Genomic DNA, 23,369 nt, shown 5'->3' with positions numbered 1-23,369 from the left:
TTCCTTGCCTACGTTTATTTTGTTACCTGGAGGTAGTCAGTTATATTACAGCTCATGTACTATGTTTGAGTGAATATGTGTGTTAACAGGTTCTTATGACATAGCAACAATGTCCCTATGTTACAGTATATCACTATACTTAACATTTAGGTGGAGCAGAATTTTAGTACATCATTTCTTCTTACAAAAAAACGTGCACTGGACATTTCTAAAATTTTTCATTATTTTAATTTCTTTTTATAGTCTGTCCTTCTTGATGCTGATGGAAAACATATTCTTTATGTGTACTTAATGGACAATGAAGCATATTATTTCTAACAAAAAGTATTTTGTTCAGTTAATCAACCACACAAAGCAAGAAAAACTTCGGTTATATCCTATCTTTACAAATGATGAAAAAAGTTTTGCATCACTGTTAAACATTCAGTTCCTAAATGCTTATTTTTTCCTCATATGATGAATTGTTCATATAATCATTAAAAATGCTCCAGTCAATAGAATCAGAGAAGAGATTTTAATGTACAGAGCACAGAAACATTAATAACACAAAGCTGAGAAAAACTCAACAAATGCCCTTCATACAAGCTATTACCTTTTATCTGCAAAAACATAAAATATTACCTATTTTACAGCATGAAGACATGTCAAATGTATCAAGATGTGTCAGTAATACAAAATAAATTACATTTAAGCTGAACTTTGGTAGCCTTAATGTTTTTAAAGCATCTTGGAAAAAAACCCCATATCTAATAGCCTGCACTGTTTTGGTTAATGTCGCAACATAACTATAGTCAATTCATAAAGGTCAGCAAAGTAATGCTGCATCAAAAAATTGGAGCATAGAAAAGGCTCCTTTCATGATAAATGTTCTCTGTTTTATGTATTATTTTCAGAAAAAAGCCAAATTCCTGCAAGAGAAAAAAAAAACAGCGCAGAGAAAGAGCAGAAGAGAAAAAATAAAAAGTTCATTTAAGATGTTAGTAAGTTAGAAAGCTAAAATGACTTTTGTGGGAGATAATCTGTTTTTCAGAGTGAGTTTAGACAGACCTTAAACTATACACTACAAACATACAGTGAGTGAGCTGGGGTGACAACAGACTTCCTAGCTTAGAACACAAGTCTTTGACTGGGATGCACTTGCTGCTGGGAAAAGGAAGGAAAGAAGAAAGAAAAAAGAAAGAAGACAGATGAGAAGTTACTTTCATGATTCCAGCCCTTTGAAACAGTTTGCAGCCTGAACTTTATCTTAAACATGCTACACCTGACTTTTTGGTCCCATTTGGCGTTCTATCCTACCTTGCTTAGCTGCTGCGGCGCCCTGAGCTGCCTCCTCTTTGACCTTCTTAGCGGCCTCGATGGCTGCCAGTTTGGCCTCGTGCTCCTCCTTGAGGGCGTTCCACTCCTTCCTGTTGTTCATGAGACGGTCCAGCATGGGGGTGATCTCCACGTGGAAACGGCTGAACTCCTGAGTAAGTTAGGAAGGAATCAAAAACACTGTGTAGTTGCCACATAAGGAACATCAAACATATAGGAATAACTTGTTTGAATTTCTAAGATATGATGTGTGACCTTGTATACAAATGCGCAAACAAAGTCAATAAAACCACACTGCAGCTTTGGAAGGTCGTCCGCTTTATTTCGGTCCATCATAGGCTGAAGGAGAGAAAGAAGGTAACACATCAATGAACCAAAGAATAAACTCCTGTCATTACTTTTACAGTGATGTTCAATAAATAAAGTAGAATCTTTTCATGCAGTTTCTGGCTTTATTATTATGAAATGATATATCTAATGTATTTTTTATACATTGATTATACACTGACTCTTATTTGGTTGTGAGATATATTTTAAATAAATTACCAGAAAACCCTTCATCTTTTTAATTTGCTGGATTAAAATGAGGCATGGTTTGAGAGTTATTTTGGATTTAAAGATAAGCTTCAACAGTCTATTTAGTTTTTTATTTCTACACAGTAATCATTTTGCCTTTTCTTAGTTTTGAAGCTGTAGCTCTTTTATCCATAGCAGAGAGAGGACGAAGGCCTTGCATTTTGAAAGGGCAAAACAGAAATTTTGTTACCAAGGTTAAAACATTTTCAAAATATTTCACTCAATAGACAATTTGTGCTTTAAAAGTTTGGAGGTTTATAAGGTTTATAACAGCAGGACTTTTACGTTAAATTTCTGGATTTAATGTTGGGCATGGATGAATCATTTATTTATCTTTGGCATATTTAGCTGTCTGTTGCAAACTTCAACCCATTCAAATGAAAGTTTATCTAAAACTGTACCCAGATAGAAAAAAATAACTGAAAAACAAGTTATGTTTTATCATGTAGCCTTTTAGTATTTACAATGTTTATTCAATGTATATTTAGCAGAGCACTTATCTTCCCTCAAATAAGAAAAAAAAAAATGTACTTGAGCAGCACATTCAACTTTGAATTTCTGTGACAAGCTCAACCTGAACACAACTGTAAGTAAAAGTTACCACCCACACATTTTAGAAAAAAAAAAAAAAACAGCTTGAGTGCCCCAGCCTCTGCAAAGTCCGATCAGGCAGCAATGAGTCAAAGATTCCTCTGCTGCAAAAGTGCAAACTGTACCAAAATGAAAAGTTTTCCCTCCTGATGGATGCTATTACATTTGGAGGTGAAAACATGTAGGATGGAGCTTCGAACGCTCAGAGCATCTCAAGGACATGAGGGAACAAAACTGAGGAGGCTGTGGAGAGCCAGGGAAGGTACGGTCGGTTGGGTCAAGGCCACGGTGACCGATCTTTCTGAATCAGTGCTCCACATAATGGCTTCTCTCTGCTCAACACTGCCACCACAGGGAATTTAATCTGTCTGTTCATTTGGTCTGTGTTTCTGTCAATTGCTCTCTGTTCTCATCGTGTCCTTCCCTTTCTCTGTCTTCGGCTGGGGAGCTCAAAGAAGGCCTTATCCTACTTTATACACATGAGACCTTCCAGTCATTTTACTCCTCTCATTAAAATGTATTAAAAATAAGAAAAATAAGTCAGTTGGAAAAACTAATTAGAAAAAAATAACTGAAATACTTCATAGTTTGAGATTTTCAGGTCTAAATACGAGAGAAAAAAAATATTTGCAATGTCTCCTCACCGCCTTGTTTCTTAAATATTGTTATTAAGTAATCACATTGGATTAGATACTTGTATGAAAATATTTTTCCAGTATTTTAAGGCTTTGAATACTTCTTTACGAGGAAGCTCAAACATATGACTGGACTGTAAATGTGTGTCCACAGTTTATTGTTTTCCTTGTATGTGGTTTGTGACATGGAGTTCTAACTGAGTGACCTTTCAGCTTTGTATGAACTGTTTTTCTCAGCAGAAGAGAAAAACAGTCTTCACAGACTTAGAGTTTTCCACATAAATTATTTTAAAGGTCATGTATAACAAGATTATTGATATAGCCAATTAAAGTCACTGTTGCTTGGCTAAAAAAAACTTTTGTTGTAGTTTTGTGATAGTAGAAAAGCCATTAAGATTCACAATCTTTAGCAGCATGAATCATCCTGACAGCAACAGGTATAATAAGTCAAAGTGCAAAAAATTTCAGCAAATTTGACATAAAGGTAACATAGATCAGTCATCCCATATCACAGCATATGTAGAACTATTGTATTGTACAGAAGAATAAATTAATCCAGCTTGGGTTATTTTCTGATGAATTCTTACAATAGGTTGCTGTTCCAAGACGGTCCTCTCCAAATCTCCCTGCTCCCAGAACTCTGCAGCCACAGACAACGCCACCTAGAGGAAGAGTTGAGATGTGTATTCAGTCACCTTGTCAATATTTTGGTCTCCAATGCATGCAAAAAGGAAGCATATAGCTTTTAAAGCATAAAGAATACTCTTGTTTGAGTAACTGAAGCTTACCAATCTCAATTTCCTTTGATTTATGTTTGAATTTTAGTGGCACTTGTACTGAGCAAAGATATAAAACTGTAAAAAGACTGACATTTATACGATATAATAGATCTTTCCCCTCCATGTTGTTCAAATCATTCTTTAAAACCTTTACAATATCCACAATGAGAAGAGTATTTGCAGATCACGAGGCAGCTTTCTGGCTTTGTGTCTTTGATGAAATGAAAGCCCATATTATCTGCCTTCGCAAACCAAAAAACTCTGCATTGCAAGATCTGTTGAATAATATGTAAATTCTGTACTCAGCACAGCACACCCATTTTGAAAGAGTTAGTCATCAAGCCTGTTCTGAAGGAACAATTGCTCCAAGGCTTGTACAGAGACATTGCACTTTTTATCCAGAACCGGATGAAAAGCACAAAATATCACCCAATAAAACGGCAGCAGCAAAATTTCTTACACAGCAGCTCAGGCTTTTGTCTCCAAGTAATGTTATGAACAAGACAGTCTATCATCTGAAAATCTGTTGAGATTTACATCCAGATATTTAACAGCTATTAATATGTGGGGATAGTTTTATATGTTTCTTTTTAAAATCTGGATTATATTAGGTTCCGTTATCCTGTCTCTGTGCAATAACAAAATTACAGTGTTTGTTATGGAGCAACTTTTAAACATAATAATGAGAAATCTCAGTTGTTCCTATGTATTTTTTTGTTTGTTTTTGAAGATTTGACAAAGACATAGTTAACCTAGTGTATGTAACCATCTGATTAGCAGCAGCAGTTATAAGACATCTTTCTCATTATTGCAGCATTTATGAAATAGATACACTTTTGGAAATCCTGAGTTAAAGCAGGAAATATTTAGTCTGATTCAATGTCAAACAGTGATGGAAAATATTACTTGTTATGTAGTACTGTATGTAAGCATCTATTTTTACCTCTAATTCTTCAATCTCTATGCTTCAAAAGACCACCTAATTTTCCTTTAGATGCAGCATTGACGCATTTGCCATGAAACTTCAGTCTGTGTTTACAATGAATAATATGAAGCAGGTGTTACTGAAAATGAACACATTTTGTGAGGTTGTTACAGCCAAATAAAGGTAAAAAATTACCATCAAGCACTGCCTGTCGAGTGGCCAGATAGGCTCGCTGTTCATGTTGATATGCAATAGTTGCTGGCTTGAAGGCAATGTGCACATTACATATTTCACTAAAATAAGATGCTGAGACTGGCAGGCGGTGATGAGGAGAATGAAAAGCAGCAGGTTGCTTTTTGATGCATGAGGCCATCAGGAACCACCGCTGAACGCTGCTGAGAAAAATGGTAGCGCTGACAAAATACCATTCGTTCCCTACTCTATCTTAGGTTCTCGCAGAGTTTGTGCCTGAGTGTGTTTTATCACCATTAAGAGATAGTCGTGAGCTACACTGGAGAGCTACTTTATACCTACAATCCTAATATTCCCTGTAAAAAGGTCATCCGTGGATCTACCTTGCTCTGGATTTCCCAAGGTTTGGCAATGGCAGAAAGATCACAGGCAGTCATCATCATGGCCCTGCAAACATGACACAGTACAGAAACCTAACTGTCTTTGTGTCCCTATGGAACATTTATTTTAGCACAATTCTGCTTACATGACAATCTCTTTGCGGGTGGTCTCAAGCATCATGTATTTGGTCCAATCGTTCCAGTTCTCGTAGGTTTTTGACTGGTCAACGATCTTCTGGAACATCGTTCTCTTTCTGCAGAGGAGCACAACAACAGACTGAGATGAGAAAATACCTGGAAACTTCCTCAGAACAAATAGTCCTCATTTAATTTATACACAAATTTGACATAGCTATTTTAAGGAAGATTTACTTTAATATTTAAAGAATTTTATAACAATGAGATGTGATTTTTTTTTTTAAGTGTTAATCAAAAGACATGACTGAATATATTGAAATAAGCACAGATATCGCCTCTTAAAATGAAGTAAAGGTGCTGCTTCCAGTCTGGGAGCCAGCAATGCTTCAACCATACATCCAATCATTTGGCATTGATATTTATATCTGCCTTCTTCATTCAGCACACTTTATCTAATCTTTATCTTTCATCATTAATTTCTATTAGGGAGTACTCACTACTTTCACAAATTTAGAACTTACTTAGAAAGTACAGAGGATAATTATTTATACATATCTAGCAACCCAAAACAGAGATTAGAACAAATTTACAATCCAGAAAGAACTACCTTGGAACAGAAGTATCTATTTTATATACTTTAAATCAACATTATTAGATTCTTTTTCTTCTTTTGCTCTTTCTTTTGGGCTTATTATATTGTTTTGTATTTCTTTTTAATTAATGTAAAGCACTTTGAATTGCCTTGTGGCTGAAAATATGCTATATAAATAAAATTACATTACCTTACCTTGCTTTCATCCCACTCATTATCCTTATAACTTTTTAATGCATATTTTTCATACCATTTATCCTCCTAATTTATCTTTACAACCTCTTTCCGGGCCCCTCATCATACTGATCCCTCTTCATGATTTCAATATATTTATCTCTCTCAGCCCTGTGTTTAACTCCTTCTCATCCCATTGTCCTTCTCATCTATTTTAATGACCAGTTTTGAAACCATTTAGTCTCACCAATGCTCTTCATATTTCCTTTTCACCCCATTAATCCTCTTACACTGATTACCCTTATCTGTTTATGCAAAGCCTTTTGATCTTCATCACCTCTCTCATTCATTTTTTGCTACCACCTTCATCCTGATATTTTTTTTCTAAACATCTTCATGTCTTCTTCTGACGACAATCTCTACTTGTGTGAACAAAAAAACTTTTTCACATGCATTCATCCAGGTTTGTTTAGTTTCTGTTTGCTTGTACTATACTAATTCTCAACAAATGTGCCCTAAAACCTAAACCTTAAGTCAGTCTCACTTAGGTGATATTAAATTGTAATAGATTGATCCATTTCATTGCCCTCCCTTAATATTCCATCATTATCAATTTCCTCAGTCAATTCCAATTAGCTTTTTCTAAGGTTTTATCATAGGGCTCCAAGGGAGTCGTACTAATAGTTGCAATACAAACAAACTCCTACTCTAAAAGCATGAGACTTTCCAGATGAAGCTCAAATGACTGATCCATGCATATGCCTAATCTCTCTACATTAATTCCGATTACTGCAATTGACCCATATTATTGTGCTGTGGTCTTTGCTAGTAAATGCAACTTAGAAATTATATTTTTGTACGAACTTGAAATAGAGAGCAAGGTCTGTGGCAATAATTGCGATGTCCATGAGGTGGATGACGATGTCATGCTGGCGGCGGTTCAGATTCTGATAAATGTTTAATGCCTGAAACACAAGAGAAAACGTCTCTTCAAATGAAGGTACCAACATGTCACTCAGGCGAGGAGAAAGAGAATGTGTTGAGTGGTTGGGGTATAAGAAGCCTGGTTGAGCATATTACATGAGTTTATTTTTCAGGAGCAAAATGAGAAGTTTTAAGTCAACCACCTCTTTTGTGGGAAGCAAAAAATGAAAGCAATAAAATTTATGAATAATAATTGTTTGGGTTAAACGTCTTACTTTTACCTTCAAAACTGCATTTTTTACAGGTGACCTATCAGGTGTGCAAGATCACGGGCCATCATACCTCGTCTCTCAACAAAGTCTTGCCGAACTCCAGATGGTGTCTCTCCAGGATGGAAGAGCCATGAAGTTTGGCCAGAGGATTACCCGACCTGGAGACACACACACAAAAAGCATGAAGGGAGGTTTTACTGTGATAAATCATGCATGTTAAAGCTCAGGGAGGGCTTGGCCTGGTGTGTTCACAGCTAATGGCAATACTCATTAGCTCATCCATCAGCAGGTGGAGCGCAGCAGCTGGAGGCGTATCTAGTCAATAACAGATAACCAACGTCCTCTGTGTGTCATTCCCTTTACCTAAAGAATCAAGATCAGGTAATCCGTATGAAGTACAGAAAGAGTGACAGGTGTACGCTGGACTCAATCAAACTGGCTCAGAGTAACTCAACAATCAAGTTTTAGTGGATGTAGCTTCTGCTCATGAAGAATGTAGGTCATTACAGCAACAACAAAAAATCTAAATTATTTATTATACTCCATACAATTTTTGACTTCAATTTAAATCACACAAGCCTGGATTGTGAGTTGAGTAAAAGTTCCTTTTACTTTTTCATTCAGTACTGGTTTCATTTGAACAATTCGCTTTCTGTCACATAATGACTGAACAGCATGTAACTCAATTAATGACAATAACAAAAAAAGGATTGGTTGCAAAGGTTTGAATTTATAATGGAGTTTCTCTCATTATCACAAGGTGAAAATTATGTGCTCCAAGACATACAGTGATTTTCAATAACTCACTGTATGTGTAAAGATAAGGTTTGATTGTTAAATTAAAAGTACCTGCTGAAAATAACTTTTAAGCATGTAATGAGCATCTCGGGCTTCCTGGACAATCCATAAATTTTCAACATGCTGAAATCAATATTTTTGAAGCCACCAGCTTTATCTGTTCAAAAATATCTTAGATATTTATTTTAGATCATTGTTTCCTTGGAACACCGAAGTGTATCCATGTCTCACCCACCACCTAGTTATTGATTATACATGATTTTTTTAAAAATTGTTATTTTTTTAAAAATAGCTGCAGATAAATCCCATCATGCTTCTGTGCTGTTTCCCCCTCAGTCCTGCAGCTCTTACTTCATCTGGTACAGGTTGTTGGTTCCTCTGTGGTCGATATCATGACAGAATCCAGCAGTCACCATTGCCATGCACTCCAGGTCTGTGTAGTAACGCTTCAGATCACCTGTCTGAGAGCACAAACAACCCAACAGTCAGACAGAAATAGAAATGAGGGGTTAAAACGGGGTCAGCAACAAAAAGAACTACACATGAATCAGTCTCACGAACAAATAAGAGTTTTCCTTACAGGTCCAGGTTGTATGAACAATAATGACAATAAATAATGCTCTGTTCAGACAAGACTTCTCATTTAAAGACATAGTCCATTACCTTTGTTGTTTTCACTTTTCTTAGTCTTCTAGATGCACATTAAAACTATTCCATTCATGCTCTTTTTTTACAACACATTACAGGAAATCACAGATGAGTAAGAACTGAGAAAGAGCAAGGAAGAGAAGAAATTATCTTTATCACCTCAAATCAGGGAAAAAATGAAGGGCAGGCTAAATGAAAGAGTGGGTGTAAAGCCTGATAGGAGGAAGGGGAGCATGAGGTGAGGAACTGATGAGCACTCAGGGAACGAAGGAAATAGGAAGGAGGTGGAGGAATGAGTCAGATTAGTTGTGTGAGACCATCAGCAGTGTGAACATGGTCTGTCCAACGTTGAATCCGTGTCTCCAGTTGTGATAGGTGATCTTCCTGTAGCCTTTACTGAGAGAGTACATAAATCTCACCAAAGCCTGTGTGATAAAAACAGATAAAATAAGGTAAGGCTCTTATTCTAATTGTAAAATACTGATGTTTGATGCATAAAGCTACCATTGTTGCTAGAATTACTCATGTATTATCATAGCTCTTATGAACCCTGAACAGCTGGGAAAATATTTCTTTTTTTTTTTTTTATTCATTTTTAAATTCAGCACATTGATGAATTAGCAGGTTACCAAAGTTGGGGGAAAAAAAACAACTAGGAATCATGCTTGAATTATATTAATATCAAACAAACTTTATTATCATAAAGTTTGTTTGGTAACGTCTTTGTATTTTCAAGTAATTCTTAAAAATAAATTTAAGATTTTCTTGCAACACACTTAGGAAAATACGGCTGCATGATCTCCATTCAGCCCTTCTGCAGAGATTCTAGTTTTGTCCCCGTGAGCCTTGAAATTATCCAGTTGAGAAAAATTTGCAAAAAATAGGTGTAGAACATGATTAACTCTACAGCTTTCAGAACACAGGCTGTTATTTTTAAAGAAAATGTCAGTGTGTTGCAGAGTCCTGTTGCCTTTCTGATGTTAAAAATTCTGTGCCAAGAAAGAATTTCCTCCATCTTAGCACTTAAAATAATTAAGACATGCAGCAGTACCAGTAAAGAAGGCACTGACCTCTCTGGGAATGTGAAACTTGTCCACCACTTTCAGCTCATAGTACATCTTAATGCCACATTTCACCAGATCCAGCTCACTGTGATCAAAGTCACAGAAGTGAAACTCGAAGATCTCAGCTTTCTTAGAGTTTGGCAGAACTTCAGACTGTGGAATAAAACATAAATATGAACATTTTATGTCTGAAGAATTTTTTAATGTTTATTCTACAAACCTCTATATAATTTATTTTGATGTTATGTGACAGACTAGCACATGTAACACATTTTTAAAGAAAAATAGTAAAAAATTGTGTTTTTTCAATTTAAAAAATAACTGAAAACGAGCTATGAACATTTGTATCAAGTCTCTTCACTTTCCTTATCCAGGAGAGCATAAACAAGGTTACAGCCAACAGGTGCATGTTAACACTAAACGCTGCAGAAGTCCATTGACAGGACAGTTATTAGTGGTGCACTACAATAATCTGGCTTTTAGGAACTGAAAAGGAAAGTCACTGTAATAGAAAAAGCTACAGTTTGCTACAAGCCATGTAGGGGACATGAATGCCACCAACATCAAAATGTTGGTGGCAGCAAGATGTTGTAGGGAACGCTTTTCTTCAAGATGGTCAGGGAATGGATCTTAGAATGGGCAAGTCAAAATCAATACCTAAATTCAACTGAGAATCGTTGGCTCAATTGAGTTAAAATTTAATGATTGCATATTCTTTTAATATAATCTGATTGAGCTTAAGTCATATTGCAAGGAAGAATAGGAAACATGTAGCTGTAGTGTTTACCTAGAGGAGGAGAATTTTTAGATTTTGTGCAGTAAAAACTTAAAATAATGTGTCATATTCCATCCACAATTATGTGCCATTTTGTGTTGGTCTGTCGCAGTAAAACACAAATTAAAAGTCTAAGCAACACACATTGAAATTACTGGATGTAACACCAGAAAAGATGTAAAAGCCTTGTCACTCTACAACTGCAATTACTAGTTAGACAGGAAAGTATGAATCCTTGCTATATATTCATATTATACATTACATGTTGTTTTTTTCCTTTAATGACATGCTCAGTGCTTACCAGAATCTCCTGAAGTTCCTCCTCCTCACACTCATCTGGTTCTTTTCCCCATCTCGCTCTGGTGTCCTGCAGAAATATACATCATAAACATTCACCTTGGATGAAACTGTACAGCATCAATCAGCTCACTCCTGATCTAAGGTCAAAATAGGTGATCTCCCTTAGCTTTTGTTCTCTTTCTACCCGCTGACAAATCACCTCATAGAAAATCTGACAGCTTATTTCATCTTATAGATGATGCTTGCCTCCATTTTATATCACCTACATCAAAAAGCTGCTTCCAAACTGACTTGTTTGATTCTGTTTCAGGGAAGCTTGTAGTTTTTAAATTTTTAGTGTCACAATAGTCTTGTGAAACTGATTTTTTAGGATTTCATAGCATTGCCTTAATACAATAGAAAAAAATGAAATCACAATAGTGGTATTTTTAAATGTAAAATCATCAATCTACAAACACATTTATTTTGTGATTAGCAAGAAATCATTCCACGAAAAATCTGAACCTTTCATGTCCTAAAGCTAATTTCTTTATCAGCCATTAGTTTCACAGTTAGTCTCATATGGGACAAGAGGCATGGAAAACTGTTGAATTCTAGTAGAATTTAAACATTTTTAATAAAATGATGTATTTTAAATGTGCCCTCTGTTAACCCCCACCCCCTACCCCCTCTACTCAATTTAACAATGAACACCAGGTCTCTTTCCTTTAATTTATTTACTAACCAGTATGTTCTGGATTTCGTCCTTGCGACACTTGACATGGTACAGCACCATGTCCTGGAAGATGTCCTTCCTGTTCTCCAGCTTGTTCATCTTGTCGTAAGTGTCAGTGTTCAGCACAGACCAGCCCAGGAACTGGGTCAGAGACTGGACACAAGTGTGACAGAGAGAAAAAGCATGCACTTCTCACTTTCTACACATGAGAGAACTAATGTTCCAAATTTTTGGTGGAAAATTTTGTGCAAATAGAGAACAATGAAAGTTAATTAATATAAATTTTTCATTTACTTGTCAGTTTGACCATTTTGTTGCTTATCGCTGTATTATGGGTTTTATAAACTGTCAAGTTAGAACTTGCCCGTTAGAAATATTTTGGGAAGATGTTCAAATTTTGATTTTCTAAGTCTTGTGTACAGTAATAGAATTTGGAACGATTTAATGGCTGCGAGAACAAAACTGGGGAAGAAGAAGCAAATTTCTGTTGTTTTCAAAGAGGAGCACTTGCTTTGCGGTTTGTTACTCTAATAATGATAACAATCACAGATTTTATTTGAGTGTGTCTTTTTAAGATCCAAGGTTACCTTACAAAAATGAGTAAATAAATTATAAAATAATCAAATTTTGTAATTTGATTATTATAAAGCCATTATAAAGCCATTTTTAAGCCATTACTTAAAAATGTCTTATTGATTTGACAATGAACTTTTGTCAGACAAGATTTGACAACAGTTCAATCTATGTTTGAGAAGCCAGTTTGAATTGAATTAGATTATCTAAAATATTCAAAACTGAATGCAGCTTGATACGTTATTTGTAAATCATCCAAACACCAACCTGCCAAGAGGACCATTAATTTTCTTTGAGTTTTATTGGCTGTACCCTCAAGACAGGAGATAAGGACGACTATAAATATTAGAGTTTGTGCAAGCGCTATAATCTTTTTCACTGTGCATATTCATCCATGCTACGGTATATTTATTATTTGAACAATTGAAATACGCATTTGTTTTTAGAGGAGATCTTAAGCATTTGTGCACTTCAGCTATTATTGGGTAGTTGAGGTACCTAACTTCCACAAATACTGAGAATTTACAGTATTGTTAAGTCAACCATAAGATCATCTTTCTGACTTCTGAAGCTTGTGCCCAAAATGGGTTATCAACATGACATTTACCCCAAACAGAACAGAAAATCTATAAGATAATGGCTGAGAAAGCTAAGAATGAAGATATTCCAATGTCCTAGTCAAAGTGCAGGCCCTAACCCTATAGAGTAGAGGTCACTATTATCCTCACAACTCAATAAAATTAAACTAATGTTATGGAGAAGTTTAGCATAATTTCCTGATGGAATATGCAGAAAGTCTCTTTTTCCCTGCAACTACAGCTTCAGGATCTTCAATAAAAAAGGAAATAAAGAGTTTCTTAAATTTGACTTCACCCCTATAGTGAAATGTTCTTAGTCAGACAATAAGTTAAAAATGACTTAAGAATTAAAAGCTTCATTTAATGAGAAAAGACTGCTGAAGATCAAACTGTCATGACTTAAGTTTGAGTTACACAGTAAAACGTCAGTGGAAAGCCCTCAGGCTCAGTGATAAATAATGCAGAGTGTCTGAATGGCCTGTAGTATATTTATAAACCAGTGACTCAGTGCAGCCACACACACAAGCAGAACCTTTACCTCCATCAGCGTTTCATCCATTTCATCAAAGGGTTTCCCATCCTTCCTGTTATAGAACGTGGCCACACCCACTATTTCTTCTTTCTTGTTGACAATTGGCATGGACAGGACGTTCTTAATGGTCCAGCCAGACTCGTCCAACGGCTCTGTCTGCAGATAAAGACACAGCCACACGCACAAACACAGACATACAAAATAATGCAACAACACAGGCTACATCTGGATTCTTACCTAACAGGAAACATTATTGTTTAAAGGGAGGCTTTGAATTTTTAATATATGTATTATCACAGTCATAGGAATCTTTGTTAAATAAAAAAAAATATGAACATACTGTACAGCTAAGACATTTTCACAACAATATGGAAATGATTTTAATGTTTGTTATGTACATTTTTCATTTAATTGCATATGTGTTGAAACTGTGAGCATATTCTAGAAACTGTGACACAATAAATTAATATTAAAAAGTATTCTTATTAATCAAACAATACAAATCTCAAATACTCGAGAGACCTTCAGACATGAGAACACTGTAGGACTATTTAAAATCTGTGGGTTATGCTTCAAAGAGGGAACAGGAAACCGACCAGGCCTCTAACATTTCTGACAAGAAGAGTACCGGTAATCAAACGTTTATCCAGAATTAAGGCAGACATTTCTGTACAAAAACATGTGGTTTCTCAACTCGATAGACATATGTTAGTACAGATATATACATATATTTAACATTGTATATATAATCTTGACAGTGTATATTTTACAAAATTCATAATAAATTTATATTAGTGCTCTAATTTTTTTGGTTTTTAAATTGCGTGGATATTTTTTGGTGTAAATTCAATGTACTCCATAAAAGAAGTATTCAAATAAGTCCTTAAAAGTTCAAACTTCACAGGATATTTGTGCGGATGACAATGTAAGACCACTGTAGATTATAATTGAACATTAAGTGATTCAAACCAAGACATCAGGAACAAACATCGAAAAATGTTTTCTTACCTGGAAATGAAAAAACTCATCCTCAGCAGCATTCATGATGTTGCAAATCTGGACAAAAGCAACAAAAAAGCAAGAGGAGAGGTTCAATGTATGTTTAAGTCTACAATCTAAAACTAATATCTACTGTAAATGTGGCTGAAACAAAATAGACATATGGATCTGAATAAAATATGTTGCTACGCTAGAGAAGAGAAGACATCAGCATATTCTCCCATGATAAATCCTCCAGATTCACCTTTTCAGACAGAAACACATGTTCATATATAATTTCTAGCAGCTGACAAAGTTTTATTGCTCCATTTCTAATTTATTCACATCCCAGTGTCAGAACAAAAACCATCAGTGTCACTTTGGCTTGTCGTTTCATCCCCAATTTATGAATATGAGGCTTTGTAGAGACGTAAGGTTTTCACCTTTCACATAATAGCAACAGGAATGATAGTAAAGAGGGAAGATGATGTAGACTTGAAAATGAAAAGCACCAAAGAAAATGAGAGGATGTAAGGAAGACAGATGGCGAGGAGAGAACAGACGAGTAAGTTAGGTTCAGCACTTTAGGAAAAGCTCTCAGTGATTAATTACAATAGCCACAGAAATTACAATTCTACATCAGAGCGGTACGACGCGTCGCACTTTTCATTTCTACAGCGGTGTTTACACTGACAGCTGTGTAATAATGCCTAATGGTGTCCTGTTCATCAAACCTCCAGCAGCATCCACTGGAGCTGTTTCAGCTTTTCTTTAAACATCTTTTTAGAGGACAGACTTTATTTAACAAAGACTTCTGTTCAGCAGAAATAAAAGCTTAGTTAAATCAAATGAAAATGAGGAATGTTTTGATCATTTGTAGTCATACATTCTGTTGTGAGACAACTCAAATTTCTTTATGAGACACTTCTTTGACCAATTGTTTAGTTTTCGAAATTAATTCTAGTTTACTTTCTTGGAAGTACTCTACTAGAGTGGAGTACAGTGCCGGTAGAGACAGTAAATATCTCCCTCTTTGGACAGAAATTGGATCAAGGCACAGAAGTTTGTTAGTCAATAAAATATTAAAAATATATTATTTATCATTAATAACAAAATCAACAAAAATATGTTTGTCACTTTTTGAAATGGATGTGACTTTCTTATTATCAATATGTTTTATCATGTTTGACACAAATGTCAAATTAACCTTAAATGAGACTTGTAAGTCAAAGTCTTAATAAGAGTCTGAGTCACTCACCAGCCCAGTTTCTGCAACATAAGTAGGTAAACCACTGACAAGAGCCCAGTGATCATCTGGAGGACTCCTAGGGATGAAAAATATGAAAAATAAAAGATATTTAATAAAATTGTTAATATAGAGAAAAAAAAAGTGTTTTAAACGTTATGGTTAGTTAGTCACAGTGGTCAATTTTTATTGTAAGACCCGTAATATTGTCTGTTGTTACCACACTTCTTCTAAATTCCTCAGAAACAATTGTGTCTAGCCAGGCCTCATCCCTGAACAAACAACTTTCAGTATCTCGTTTTTGAAAAATTCGGGTCAGCAAGTGTCCTTTAGTGTCCTTATTTAATGTCTATGAATTACACATTTCAAATCTAAATAGAAATTACCTTATTTTATTTCATTTTAGACCACATGAGAATGCTGTCAGATAGGATACTGGATCACAGCTCATATTGCATGTCTTTCATCTTTTCAAACTCTTCTTTGCTTTTTGATGACTATTTTCTGCATCCCAAACCTAAATCAGTGTCATGACTTACGGAATGACTTTAATGTCTTCTTTCCCATGGAGGATATAGTCAATCAGTTTGTAGAAGATAATTTCCTGAGGAAGAAACACAGAATTTACCAAGACATTTTATTACATGTAATGAGTGTGAACACATAGATCAAACCATTCACCTACAAGAACTGCAAAGTTCTATCAAAGTATCACAGATACAAGAACCTATTATCTCCCATGGATGGCATCTTAAAATTTTAATATTTCTTAATGTGTTTGACTCTCAAGCATTGTAAAATGTTTACAGAAGACCCACTCTGATTGGCTGTTCAAAATACATGATCAAATGTTACATATAACACAAATTCAATATTTTCCAAATGTTCCTGGCAAAATAAACTTTTTAGTGATACTTGACAAAAAACAAACAGGAACAGCAACACATATTCTATATATCACCATTTAAGGTGTAGGATCTAGTCTGTTGTTAATATGTACAATAATAATTGAATGATTAAGCAACAATGTAAAGGTGAGCTCTACCAAGATTGATGCTGTCGAGTTAAGAGACCATGGAAAACTCTCCAAACTCTGGAAAATCTGTCACCTTTTATTATAAAACCTTAAAATGATAAAGATGTAAAATATGGAACTGGCTCTGTAGATGGTGAAAGGTTTTCTCAAGAGAATGTGTGACAATCAGATTAAAAGGTAAAGAAAAAGTATTTGTAATGGCTATCTTTCATACTTACCCTGCCATCAGGAGTTTTGGGTCCATCATATGGTGGAACTTCTCCCATCAGTACCGGCCACAAGTCAAAGAACTCCTGCAGGCAGACACAAAGTGAAAAAAGGGGGATTTAAACATGAGCAAAAACAGATGATCCTGTGGGTTATTTCTTATTACTTGGATGCATTTAAATCTTTGTGTACAAAAGATTGCTAAAAACTGCATTGCTTTACAAAGATGTAAAAAAAATAATTCTGTATTTGGAAAAGCACTTAAAGATGTTTCTGTTCTTGTTTATTCTGGTTCAATAATGATGTTCCAGCATTGAACCATCTGTGCAGTCAGACGTGCATTTGTTCACATTAAGCAGGTGTTTGGAATAAACTGTCAGCAGCTTGTAATAAGTGAGAGGCAATGCAAACAAATAACATAATGTGCTGGTTATCAGAAATATACAATGAAGTTCATTAAACGTTTAAGCTGATTTAGAGATGTAGATTGGACAGGAAAAAATATCACATCCCGAAAGTTAAAATAAATATAGGAATGGTACAGAAAGGATTAGTATTATATAAAAGCAACAACATGTTGGTATAACCCAGCAAATTAATCCTACTTCTTCGTTCCTATGTACCTGTCTTTACAACTGGGAAAACTGAACATTGACATTAAACAGTTTCCCTGCTATATTAATAGAATTTAAACCTTTGCTTAAACGTTTTACAAACTGCTGTATTGAAAGCATTACATACTTATTGTGCAAAAAAAGTCTGGACTGGGCCCGTTTGACATGCATGTGATGGGGAGGATTTCACTTGGCACATCTACTTTGCAAGTCTTAAATTCAGCATTTTTGGTTTAGTAATTCTAGAGGATTAGAGAAAGGATGAGAGAAAAAAAAAGTTTATAAAATAGCTGATTGGAGATTTTCTGAAGATAAAAAGCTTGAATCTTCCTGAAAGTCCAATTTATCCAGGGGAACTTGTCTTTTACCTACCATTACTGCCTAAATGAAGGCCCTTATTTTCTTGTTTTGAAGTTTTTAATTAAACAAAATATATTTATTTTGTATATCTGATTACAAAGAATTTATACTACTGAAATATGACTTACAATGGAATGTTTTGAGTTTGTATCAGTGAAAACCTACCTTAGTCTTAGTCATGTCCAGCAGACCAACAGAGTAGCGGTCACAGTTCAGGAAAGCTCTCACTGTGTACAAGGCCTTGTGGAACTGCCTCTCTATGTCTGTCAGCTCCTCAAATACCTTGCTGGCTGACCACAGCAGTACCTGAATAATGAAATAAAAGAAGAGATGGATTTTTACCAGCTCATCTGCTGCTTTTTCCATATACCGACTAATAATAGTTTCAATATATATGACAAAGGTCTATCTCTATATGTGTGTATATATGTGAAAAGAGGGCAACTAGACTTCCTTTAGTTTTGTAGTCAGCTTATTCAGTCCATCATTTATGCATCTCAAATGTATCAAAATCTTCTTTATGAGTCAGATTCTTACCTGACCCCTCCTCGTCTCGCAGTTGTGCAGGTAGCTCAGGTGGTAAACTCTCAGCACCAGGTTAGCAAAGTTAAGATATTTGTTTAGAGTCTGGAAGAAATAAGAACAGATGGAGCAGATCACTTTATAGTTTTATTTTGCTTTCAATGTCACCGGCGTCCAGTCAACCACTAATGCTTGCACTCTTAACATTTTAAAAATTAAGACAGGAGAACATTGTTTAGAAAAAATCAAAGAAAACCTTGAAAAACACACATTTTCTCACAGCAGTTCTACTTTTTACTTCAGAACATTTATTTAACTATTTGTGCAAAGATTAAGACAGTTTACCTCCTCATCCTTGGCAGTGAAGCACGGTCCGTCCAATTTATTGAGCGCCATCATGACTGCCACCATATCTTTACCATTCATGATGGGGATGGCGAGGATATTTTTGGTCTCATACTCAGTCAGTTCATCAACAAAATTACTGAAATGTGGACTCTATGAAGAGAAGCACACAATAGATATCTTACTCCTTTAGTCTTAGGTCATTTAAGCTATAATGGTGAACAGCTTAGTGTTGGTAAACACCTATAAATGCTACAAACTCAATTCACTCTGGGCATTATTCCTCCTACTCTTCCTCCTCTCTAGATATGGCCATCAAATAGGATAATAACCGGTTTCTCTATGCATTCTCATCTACACAACTAAACTTTTAATTACAAATAGAACCTTTAGTCAATCTATACTGGTTTTAAAAAGCTGAATGAAATGGCCAAAACAGTTAGTGTTATGGATAGCTCTTTATGAAAATATGTTTTGACAACTTAGTTACATTGGAAATCAATTTAAAACTTAATTTTTTACTGTAGAGTAGCCAGAGCTGTATAGTGGGAAACAAAGAGATAAATCATTAGAAGGAAGTCTTGGATGATCTTGAATCAGCTTTTAACTTATTCTAGTTTACCACAAAACACAATTCTGACAGGCAGTTTTTCAGCTTTGCCCAGTTGATTTACACTAAGACATTTTCTGAATTGAATTACATTTTGAGACTGTGTTGGTGGGAAATCAAAGATAGACAAAAGCTATGCAGCATCTTTTAAAATTTGAAGTCAAGAGTCACATTTCTTCACCTAATCTTTAAAAATTAAGCTTTTAAAATTCTGTAAAATTGTTGCAAATTCAAGTTATTTCCACAGTAAAAGACAATGATGAGAACTAGAGCAGAGCAGCCCAAAGGTGTTATTGTGCTGAGTCGGGGAAAGTGGCTCAGGACTTGTGTGACCTATGGGAATAATCTGGGATCGCTCTAATTCTGGACAGATTAACTTGCTCCATGTTCAGGTTCTCTGTCTTACTTCCTCAAAGGCACAAACACACTGACAGTTATTGAGTAACTACACGTTAAATTATGAATTAAATCCATCCTGTAAATGATGGGATTGTTAAATTTAGTTGTACGAGGGAAAGACAAATGATGATGGGAAATTTAGGACAGCGCTTAGTCACTCACTGCATAATCCCCACCTACGGTGCAGCACAGGCCTCTGCTAGATTGGATTGGGATGGAAATAGCATGCAGAGACAGTGACTTCCAGTCTGTTACTAAAAAGCCATCCTTCATGCATTGGCAACATAAAGCCAATCAATTAAATAGAAACATTAGCTGTTCTTTTGTTGCCACTGGGAAAATTGAGCCTTGGAGTCTTTGATCGTTACAGTTTTCTTTTATCTGCTCATGTGAGGCTGTGACTTCATGGTCTGAGGTTTCGACCAAAATGAGGTTTGTTCTGTCATGGCTCACAAGAAAAGGCACAACAGGCAGGCCTGGCAACATGAAGTGCCAGATGAAAAAAAAAAAAAATCAAAAAGGCAACAATTATCCCTGGTCTGTTGTCTTCATACGTCAGCAGCTGAGCTCTCTAATCTCACATGAAAGGACACGATACAGAGAAGTGCTTGTAATGCATCAGTTAAGTTTTGTCTTTTGCTTCATTATTACTAGTAAATGTCACAATAACACTTTGGGCAGGTGTGGGCATAGTGGGTGGATGTATTGAGGATCTGTGGGAGCATGATGGGTAGATAAGAAAAAAGGCTTTGTGGCTATTTTAAATGTCAAAAGTATTCACTGTAATGAGATTGAGCTGGCTTTGGTTAAATGAAAGTTAAGTCGGCGGAATGGTGGGATCCTGGCGCCCTCTGGTGGTCAAACAGAAAGAAATATTCAACATGAACATTATAATTAAACTGTTTTATCAATCATACCAAAGATATTGAAGCATTATTAGCTCTTTTTTTATACCTTATTTTACCAGAGTTGAATAGTTTATCTTAAACAAAGTATGGATTTGAAAGTGACCATCAGAAAACCAATGGACCAAAGTCAAAATGGCCTACCTGTGTCACGTCTGGAATGTTGACCATCTTCTTGCTCGTGGCCACATGACCCACTATGCCCATATCTAGCGGGTATACAATTTCACTTTCAGGTTGCACCAGGCATTCATCATATATTGCATCTTTATGGACGTTGAATAATCTAAAAGGCACAGAGAAAACATTAGGAAATATATAATAAATGACGCAGTTGAGGGATGATTCTTTATGCCTTTTGTTGCATTTAATTTCCTAATGTATTTTTTGCTTGATTACATTTCTGTAAAGAAATATTACCTTGTTTATGAATGTTTATGTACAAATTAACTTGCCTTGCCTTCATAAAAAGCAAGGGGAAACTTAAAGTGTCAGAAATTGATGAAACTCACTAAATTAAAGACAAGCAATTAAGGCCTTGCTTTAAATGTGGGCCCTGAAGCACTGCAATTGATTAAACCCTCCACATTAGCACTAGTATAAGTGTGTTGCTGTGCTGAATTCTAGAGGACAATGAAATGTAGGAGTAAAACTACATAATGCCTGCAAGTTAAAAAAGCTGAATATATCTGGATATATAATAATCTGCAACCTTAAACTTTGGTGTGGAAAACTTAAAATAAAACTGATTAGAAAATGAAACTTTACTTTAACAACCTTTTTAAATGAGTTTCATCCTTTTGCTAAATATGGTTTTCAGGTTCTCAAGCTTCACAGATCCAGCTACCATCTACATAGCTGCTGGAAAATGGAGTAGAGTATGCATACTAAAAAAAAGTGTTGTTTAAAAAGAAACATTAATAATTAATAAAAGCTTCAGTGACCTTGTGGCAAGCTCAGCCACGCCATTCCTCTGCCGGTACATGAAGAGGCTCATACGGTCCGCCCTCATCATGTAGCTGAGGTGCTTCATGAGCTTGAAGATCGAACGCTCAGTCTGCAAGTTGTCCTGTATGTCCCGTACCAGGTCAAAAAGAATCTCACTCTCATCCACCATGGTCAGATCATGGAAGGTTTTGATGTCCATCACAGGCTGCCGGTTGCTGTTCAGCAGGTCTGAGATTATTTGGGGCTTCAGATTTATGTCATAGTACTGCTTTGCGAATGCTGGGTTGGCATCCAGGAACTGCTCTGCTGCAGCTGCATCCACCATGGCTGCTGCTGTCAAATACAGCAACAAAAAAAACATTGTTTCAACACATGTAAAAATGACTACATGTGTGCCCGCACATATTGGCACCCCTGGTTAAGATGCAATAGAAGCTAAACACAAAACATAATTTTTATTGCAAAAGCAAAATCCCAAATTAAATTGTTTTGAAAAATCAGACCTTGAGATTAGCAGTTCATGGACTCCTGGGTTATAAAAGAGGAAGAGAAGTTGACTTCTCTTAATCATGCTTCAAAATAGGAAATACAAGAGACATGGTATTGACGCAGAGTAAAGAACTGTCTTGATCTTCATAAACCAGTCAATATACACTAGACAATTTCCACTCAGCTTAATTAGCCCATGTCTGCAGTCAAACCGTTAACTAGATTTTCTTCCCACCACACCTGAAGAATGGCAATGGAAATAAAACACTCTCCAAAGCTCACTGTTAAGTTGCAAAGAGTGGTCAGGCAGCCATGACAGTCACTAAAGGCAATCTTACTATCAACTGGCTGAGAAAGCATGGCAATAAAAGTCTTGTCTATACCACCAAAACACATAAACAAATGTAATCTGCCAAATACAAAGAACTTTAACTGGAAAATAATTCATCTACTCACTTTGGTGCTGTTATATCCTATTAATGCTACTTAAAATTAAAAATTAAAGTTATGATATCAATAACAACATTGTTAATCACAAGTACACATCATGAGTGTAAATGACAATACCAAATTAAAGGAAATATTTGTACCTGTTAAGTCCTTGTATTGTCCCCCAGCAAAGTGTTTAATCCCTCTGTACTCCTTACCAACACAGGTGTCTGAGAAGAGAAAGGGATTACAAGGATGGCTTTAAATGGTCATGTGTGGACATAATCCTGCATCCAATTACAAATATGCGGATTACAAAACCGACCAATGTTTAATAATAATATAGGGGATTCGGCTGTCTTTCTCCAAACAGATATGGGTATTGGACCTTAAAGAGACCTGAATTTGATAAATACTGTAAAGTGTCTTGTTTAAATATGGAAAAATTACAATTTGTCCAGTGAAATATAGAAGAAGTTACTATGTTTTAAATGCATGGCAGCAATGCTTCATTCTCAACTTTGGACTGTGCTATGACCACCAACCTCCCCAGTTGTAATTCTGACTGACAGCATTGTTCTAGTATTTTGTAATGTAAACTCAAAATAAATAAATAAATCAATACAATAAAAACAGAAAAAGATTTTATTTTATTTTTTTTAAAGAGAGAGACTGAATAAAGAGCGACAGAGAGCGGGCCGAAGATTCTGAATTTTGGGGATTTCTGTTTTTGTTTTCTATGCAATACAGAATTCCATATAATCTAAAAAAGGGAGTTGGATGTCCCTTAACTAATAACAGGTCAG

The 23,369-nt window shown here is 35.5% G+C and overlaps 1 protein-coding gene across 2 annotated transcripts; it reads right to left on the bottom strand.

Moving 5' to 3' along the window:
- Positions 1–580: 580 nt before the first annotated feature.
- pde6a (phosphodiesterase 6A, cGMP-specific, rod, alpha) lies at positions 581–22,774 on the bottom strand. Of its 2 annotated transcripts, none has more exons than XM_044126143.1 (24): positions 22,725–22,774; positions 21,642–21,978; positions 20,842–20,983; positions 18,784–18,936; positions 18,454–18,543; positions 18,082–18,222; positions 16,954–17,028; positions 16,239–16,303; positions 15,712–15,778; positions 14,484–14,531; positions 13,482–13,631; positions 11,802–11,945; positions 11,079–11,144; positions 10,009–10,155; positions 9,256–9,363; positions 8,642–8,751; positions 7,563–7,650; positions 7,161–7,261; positions 5,539–5,646; positions 5,396–5,459; positions 3,704–3,778; positions 1,570–1,653; positions 1,297–1,465; positions 581–1,143 (listed from the first exon to the last, which is right to left on the bottom strand). In XM_044126143.1, the coding sequence occupies exons 2-24, from the start codon at positions 21,968–21,970 to the stop codon at positions 1,103–1,105; spliced, it is 2,565 nt and encodes an 854-aa protein (XP_043982078.1). In that variant the 5' UTR covers positions 21,971–21,978; positions 22,725–22,774; the 3' UTR covers positions 581–1,102. The 2 variants fall into 2 exon arrangements, with proteins under 2 accessions (XP_043982078.1, XP_043982079.1); XM_044126144.1 differs by having other exon boundaries at positions 581–1,140.
- Positions 22,775–23,369: the final 595 nt, after the last annotated feature.

The sequence above is a fragment of the Gambusia affinis genome, linkage group LG09 (genome assembly GCF_019740435.1).
Source record: "Gambusia affinis linkage group LG09, SWU_Gaff_1.0, whole genome shotgun sequence".
Lineage (NCBI taxonomy): Eukaryota > Metazoa > Chordata > Actinopteri > Cyprinodontiformes > Poeciliidae > Gambusia > Gambusia affinis.
Note: the sequence above shows the minus strand (reverse complement) of the source record. Positions and strands in the feature narration are given on the sequence as shown.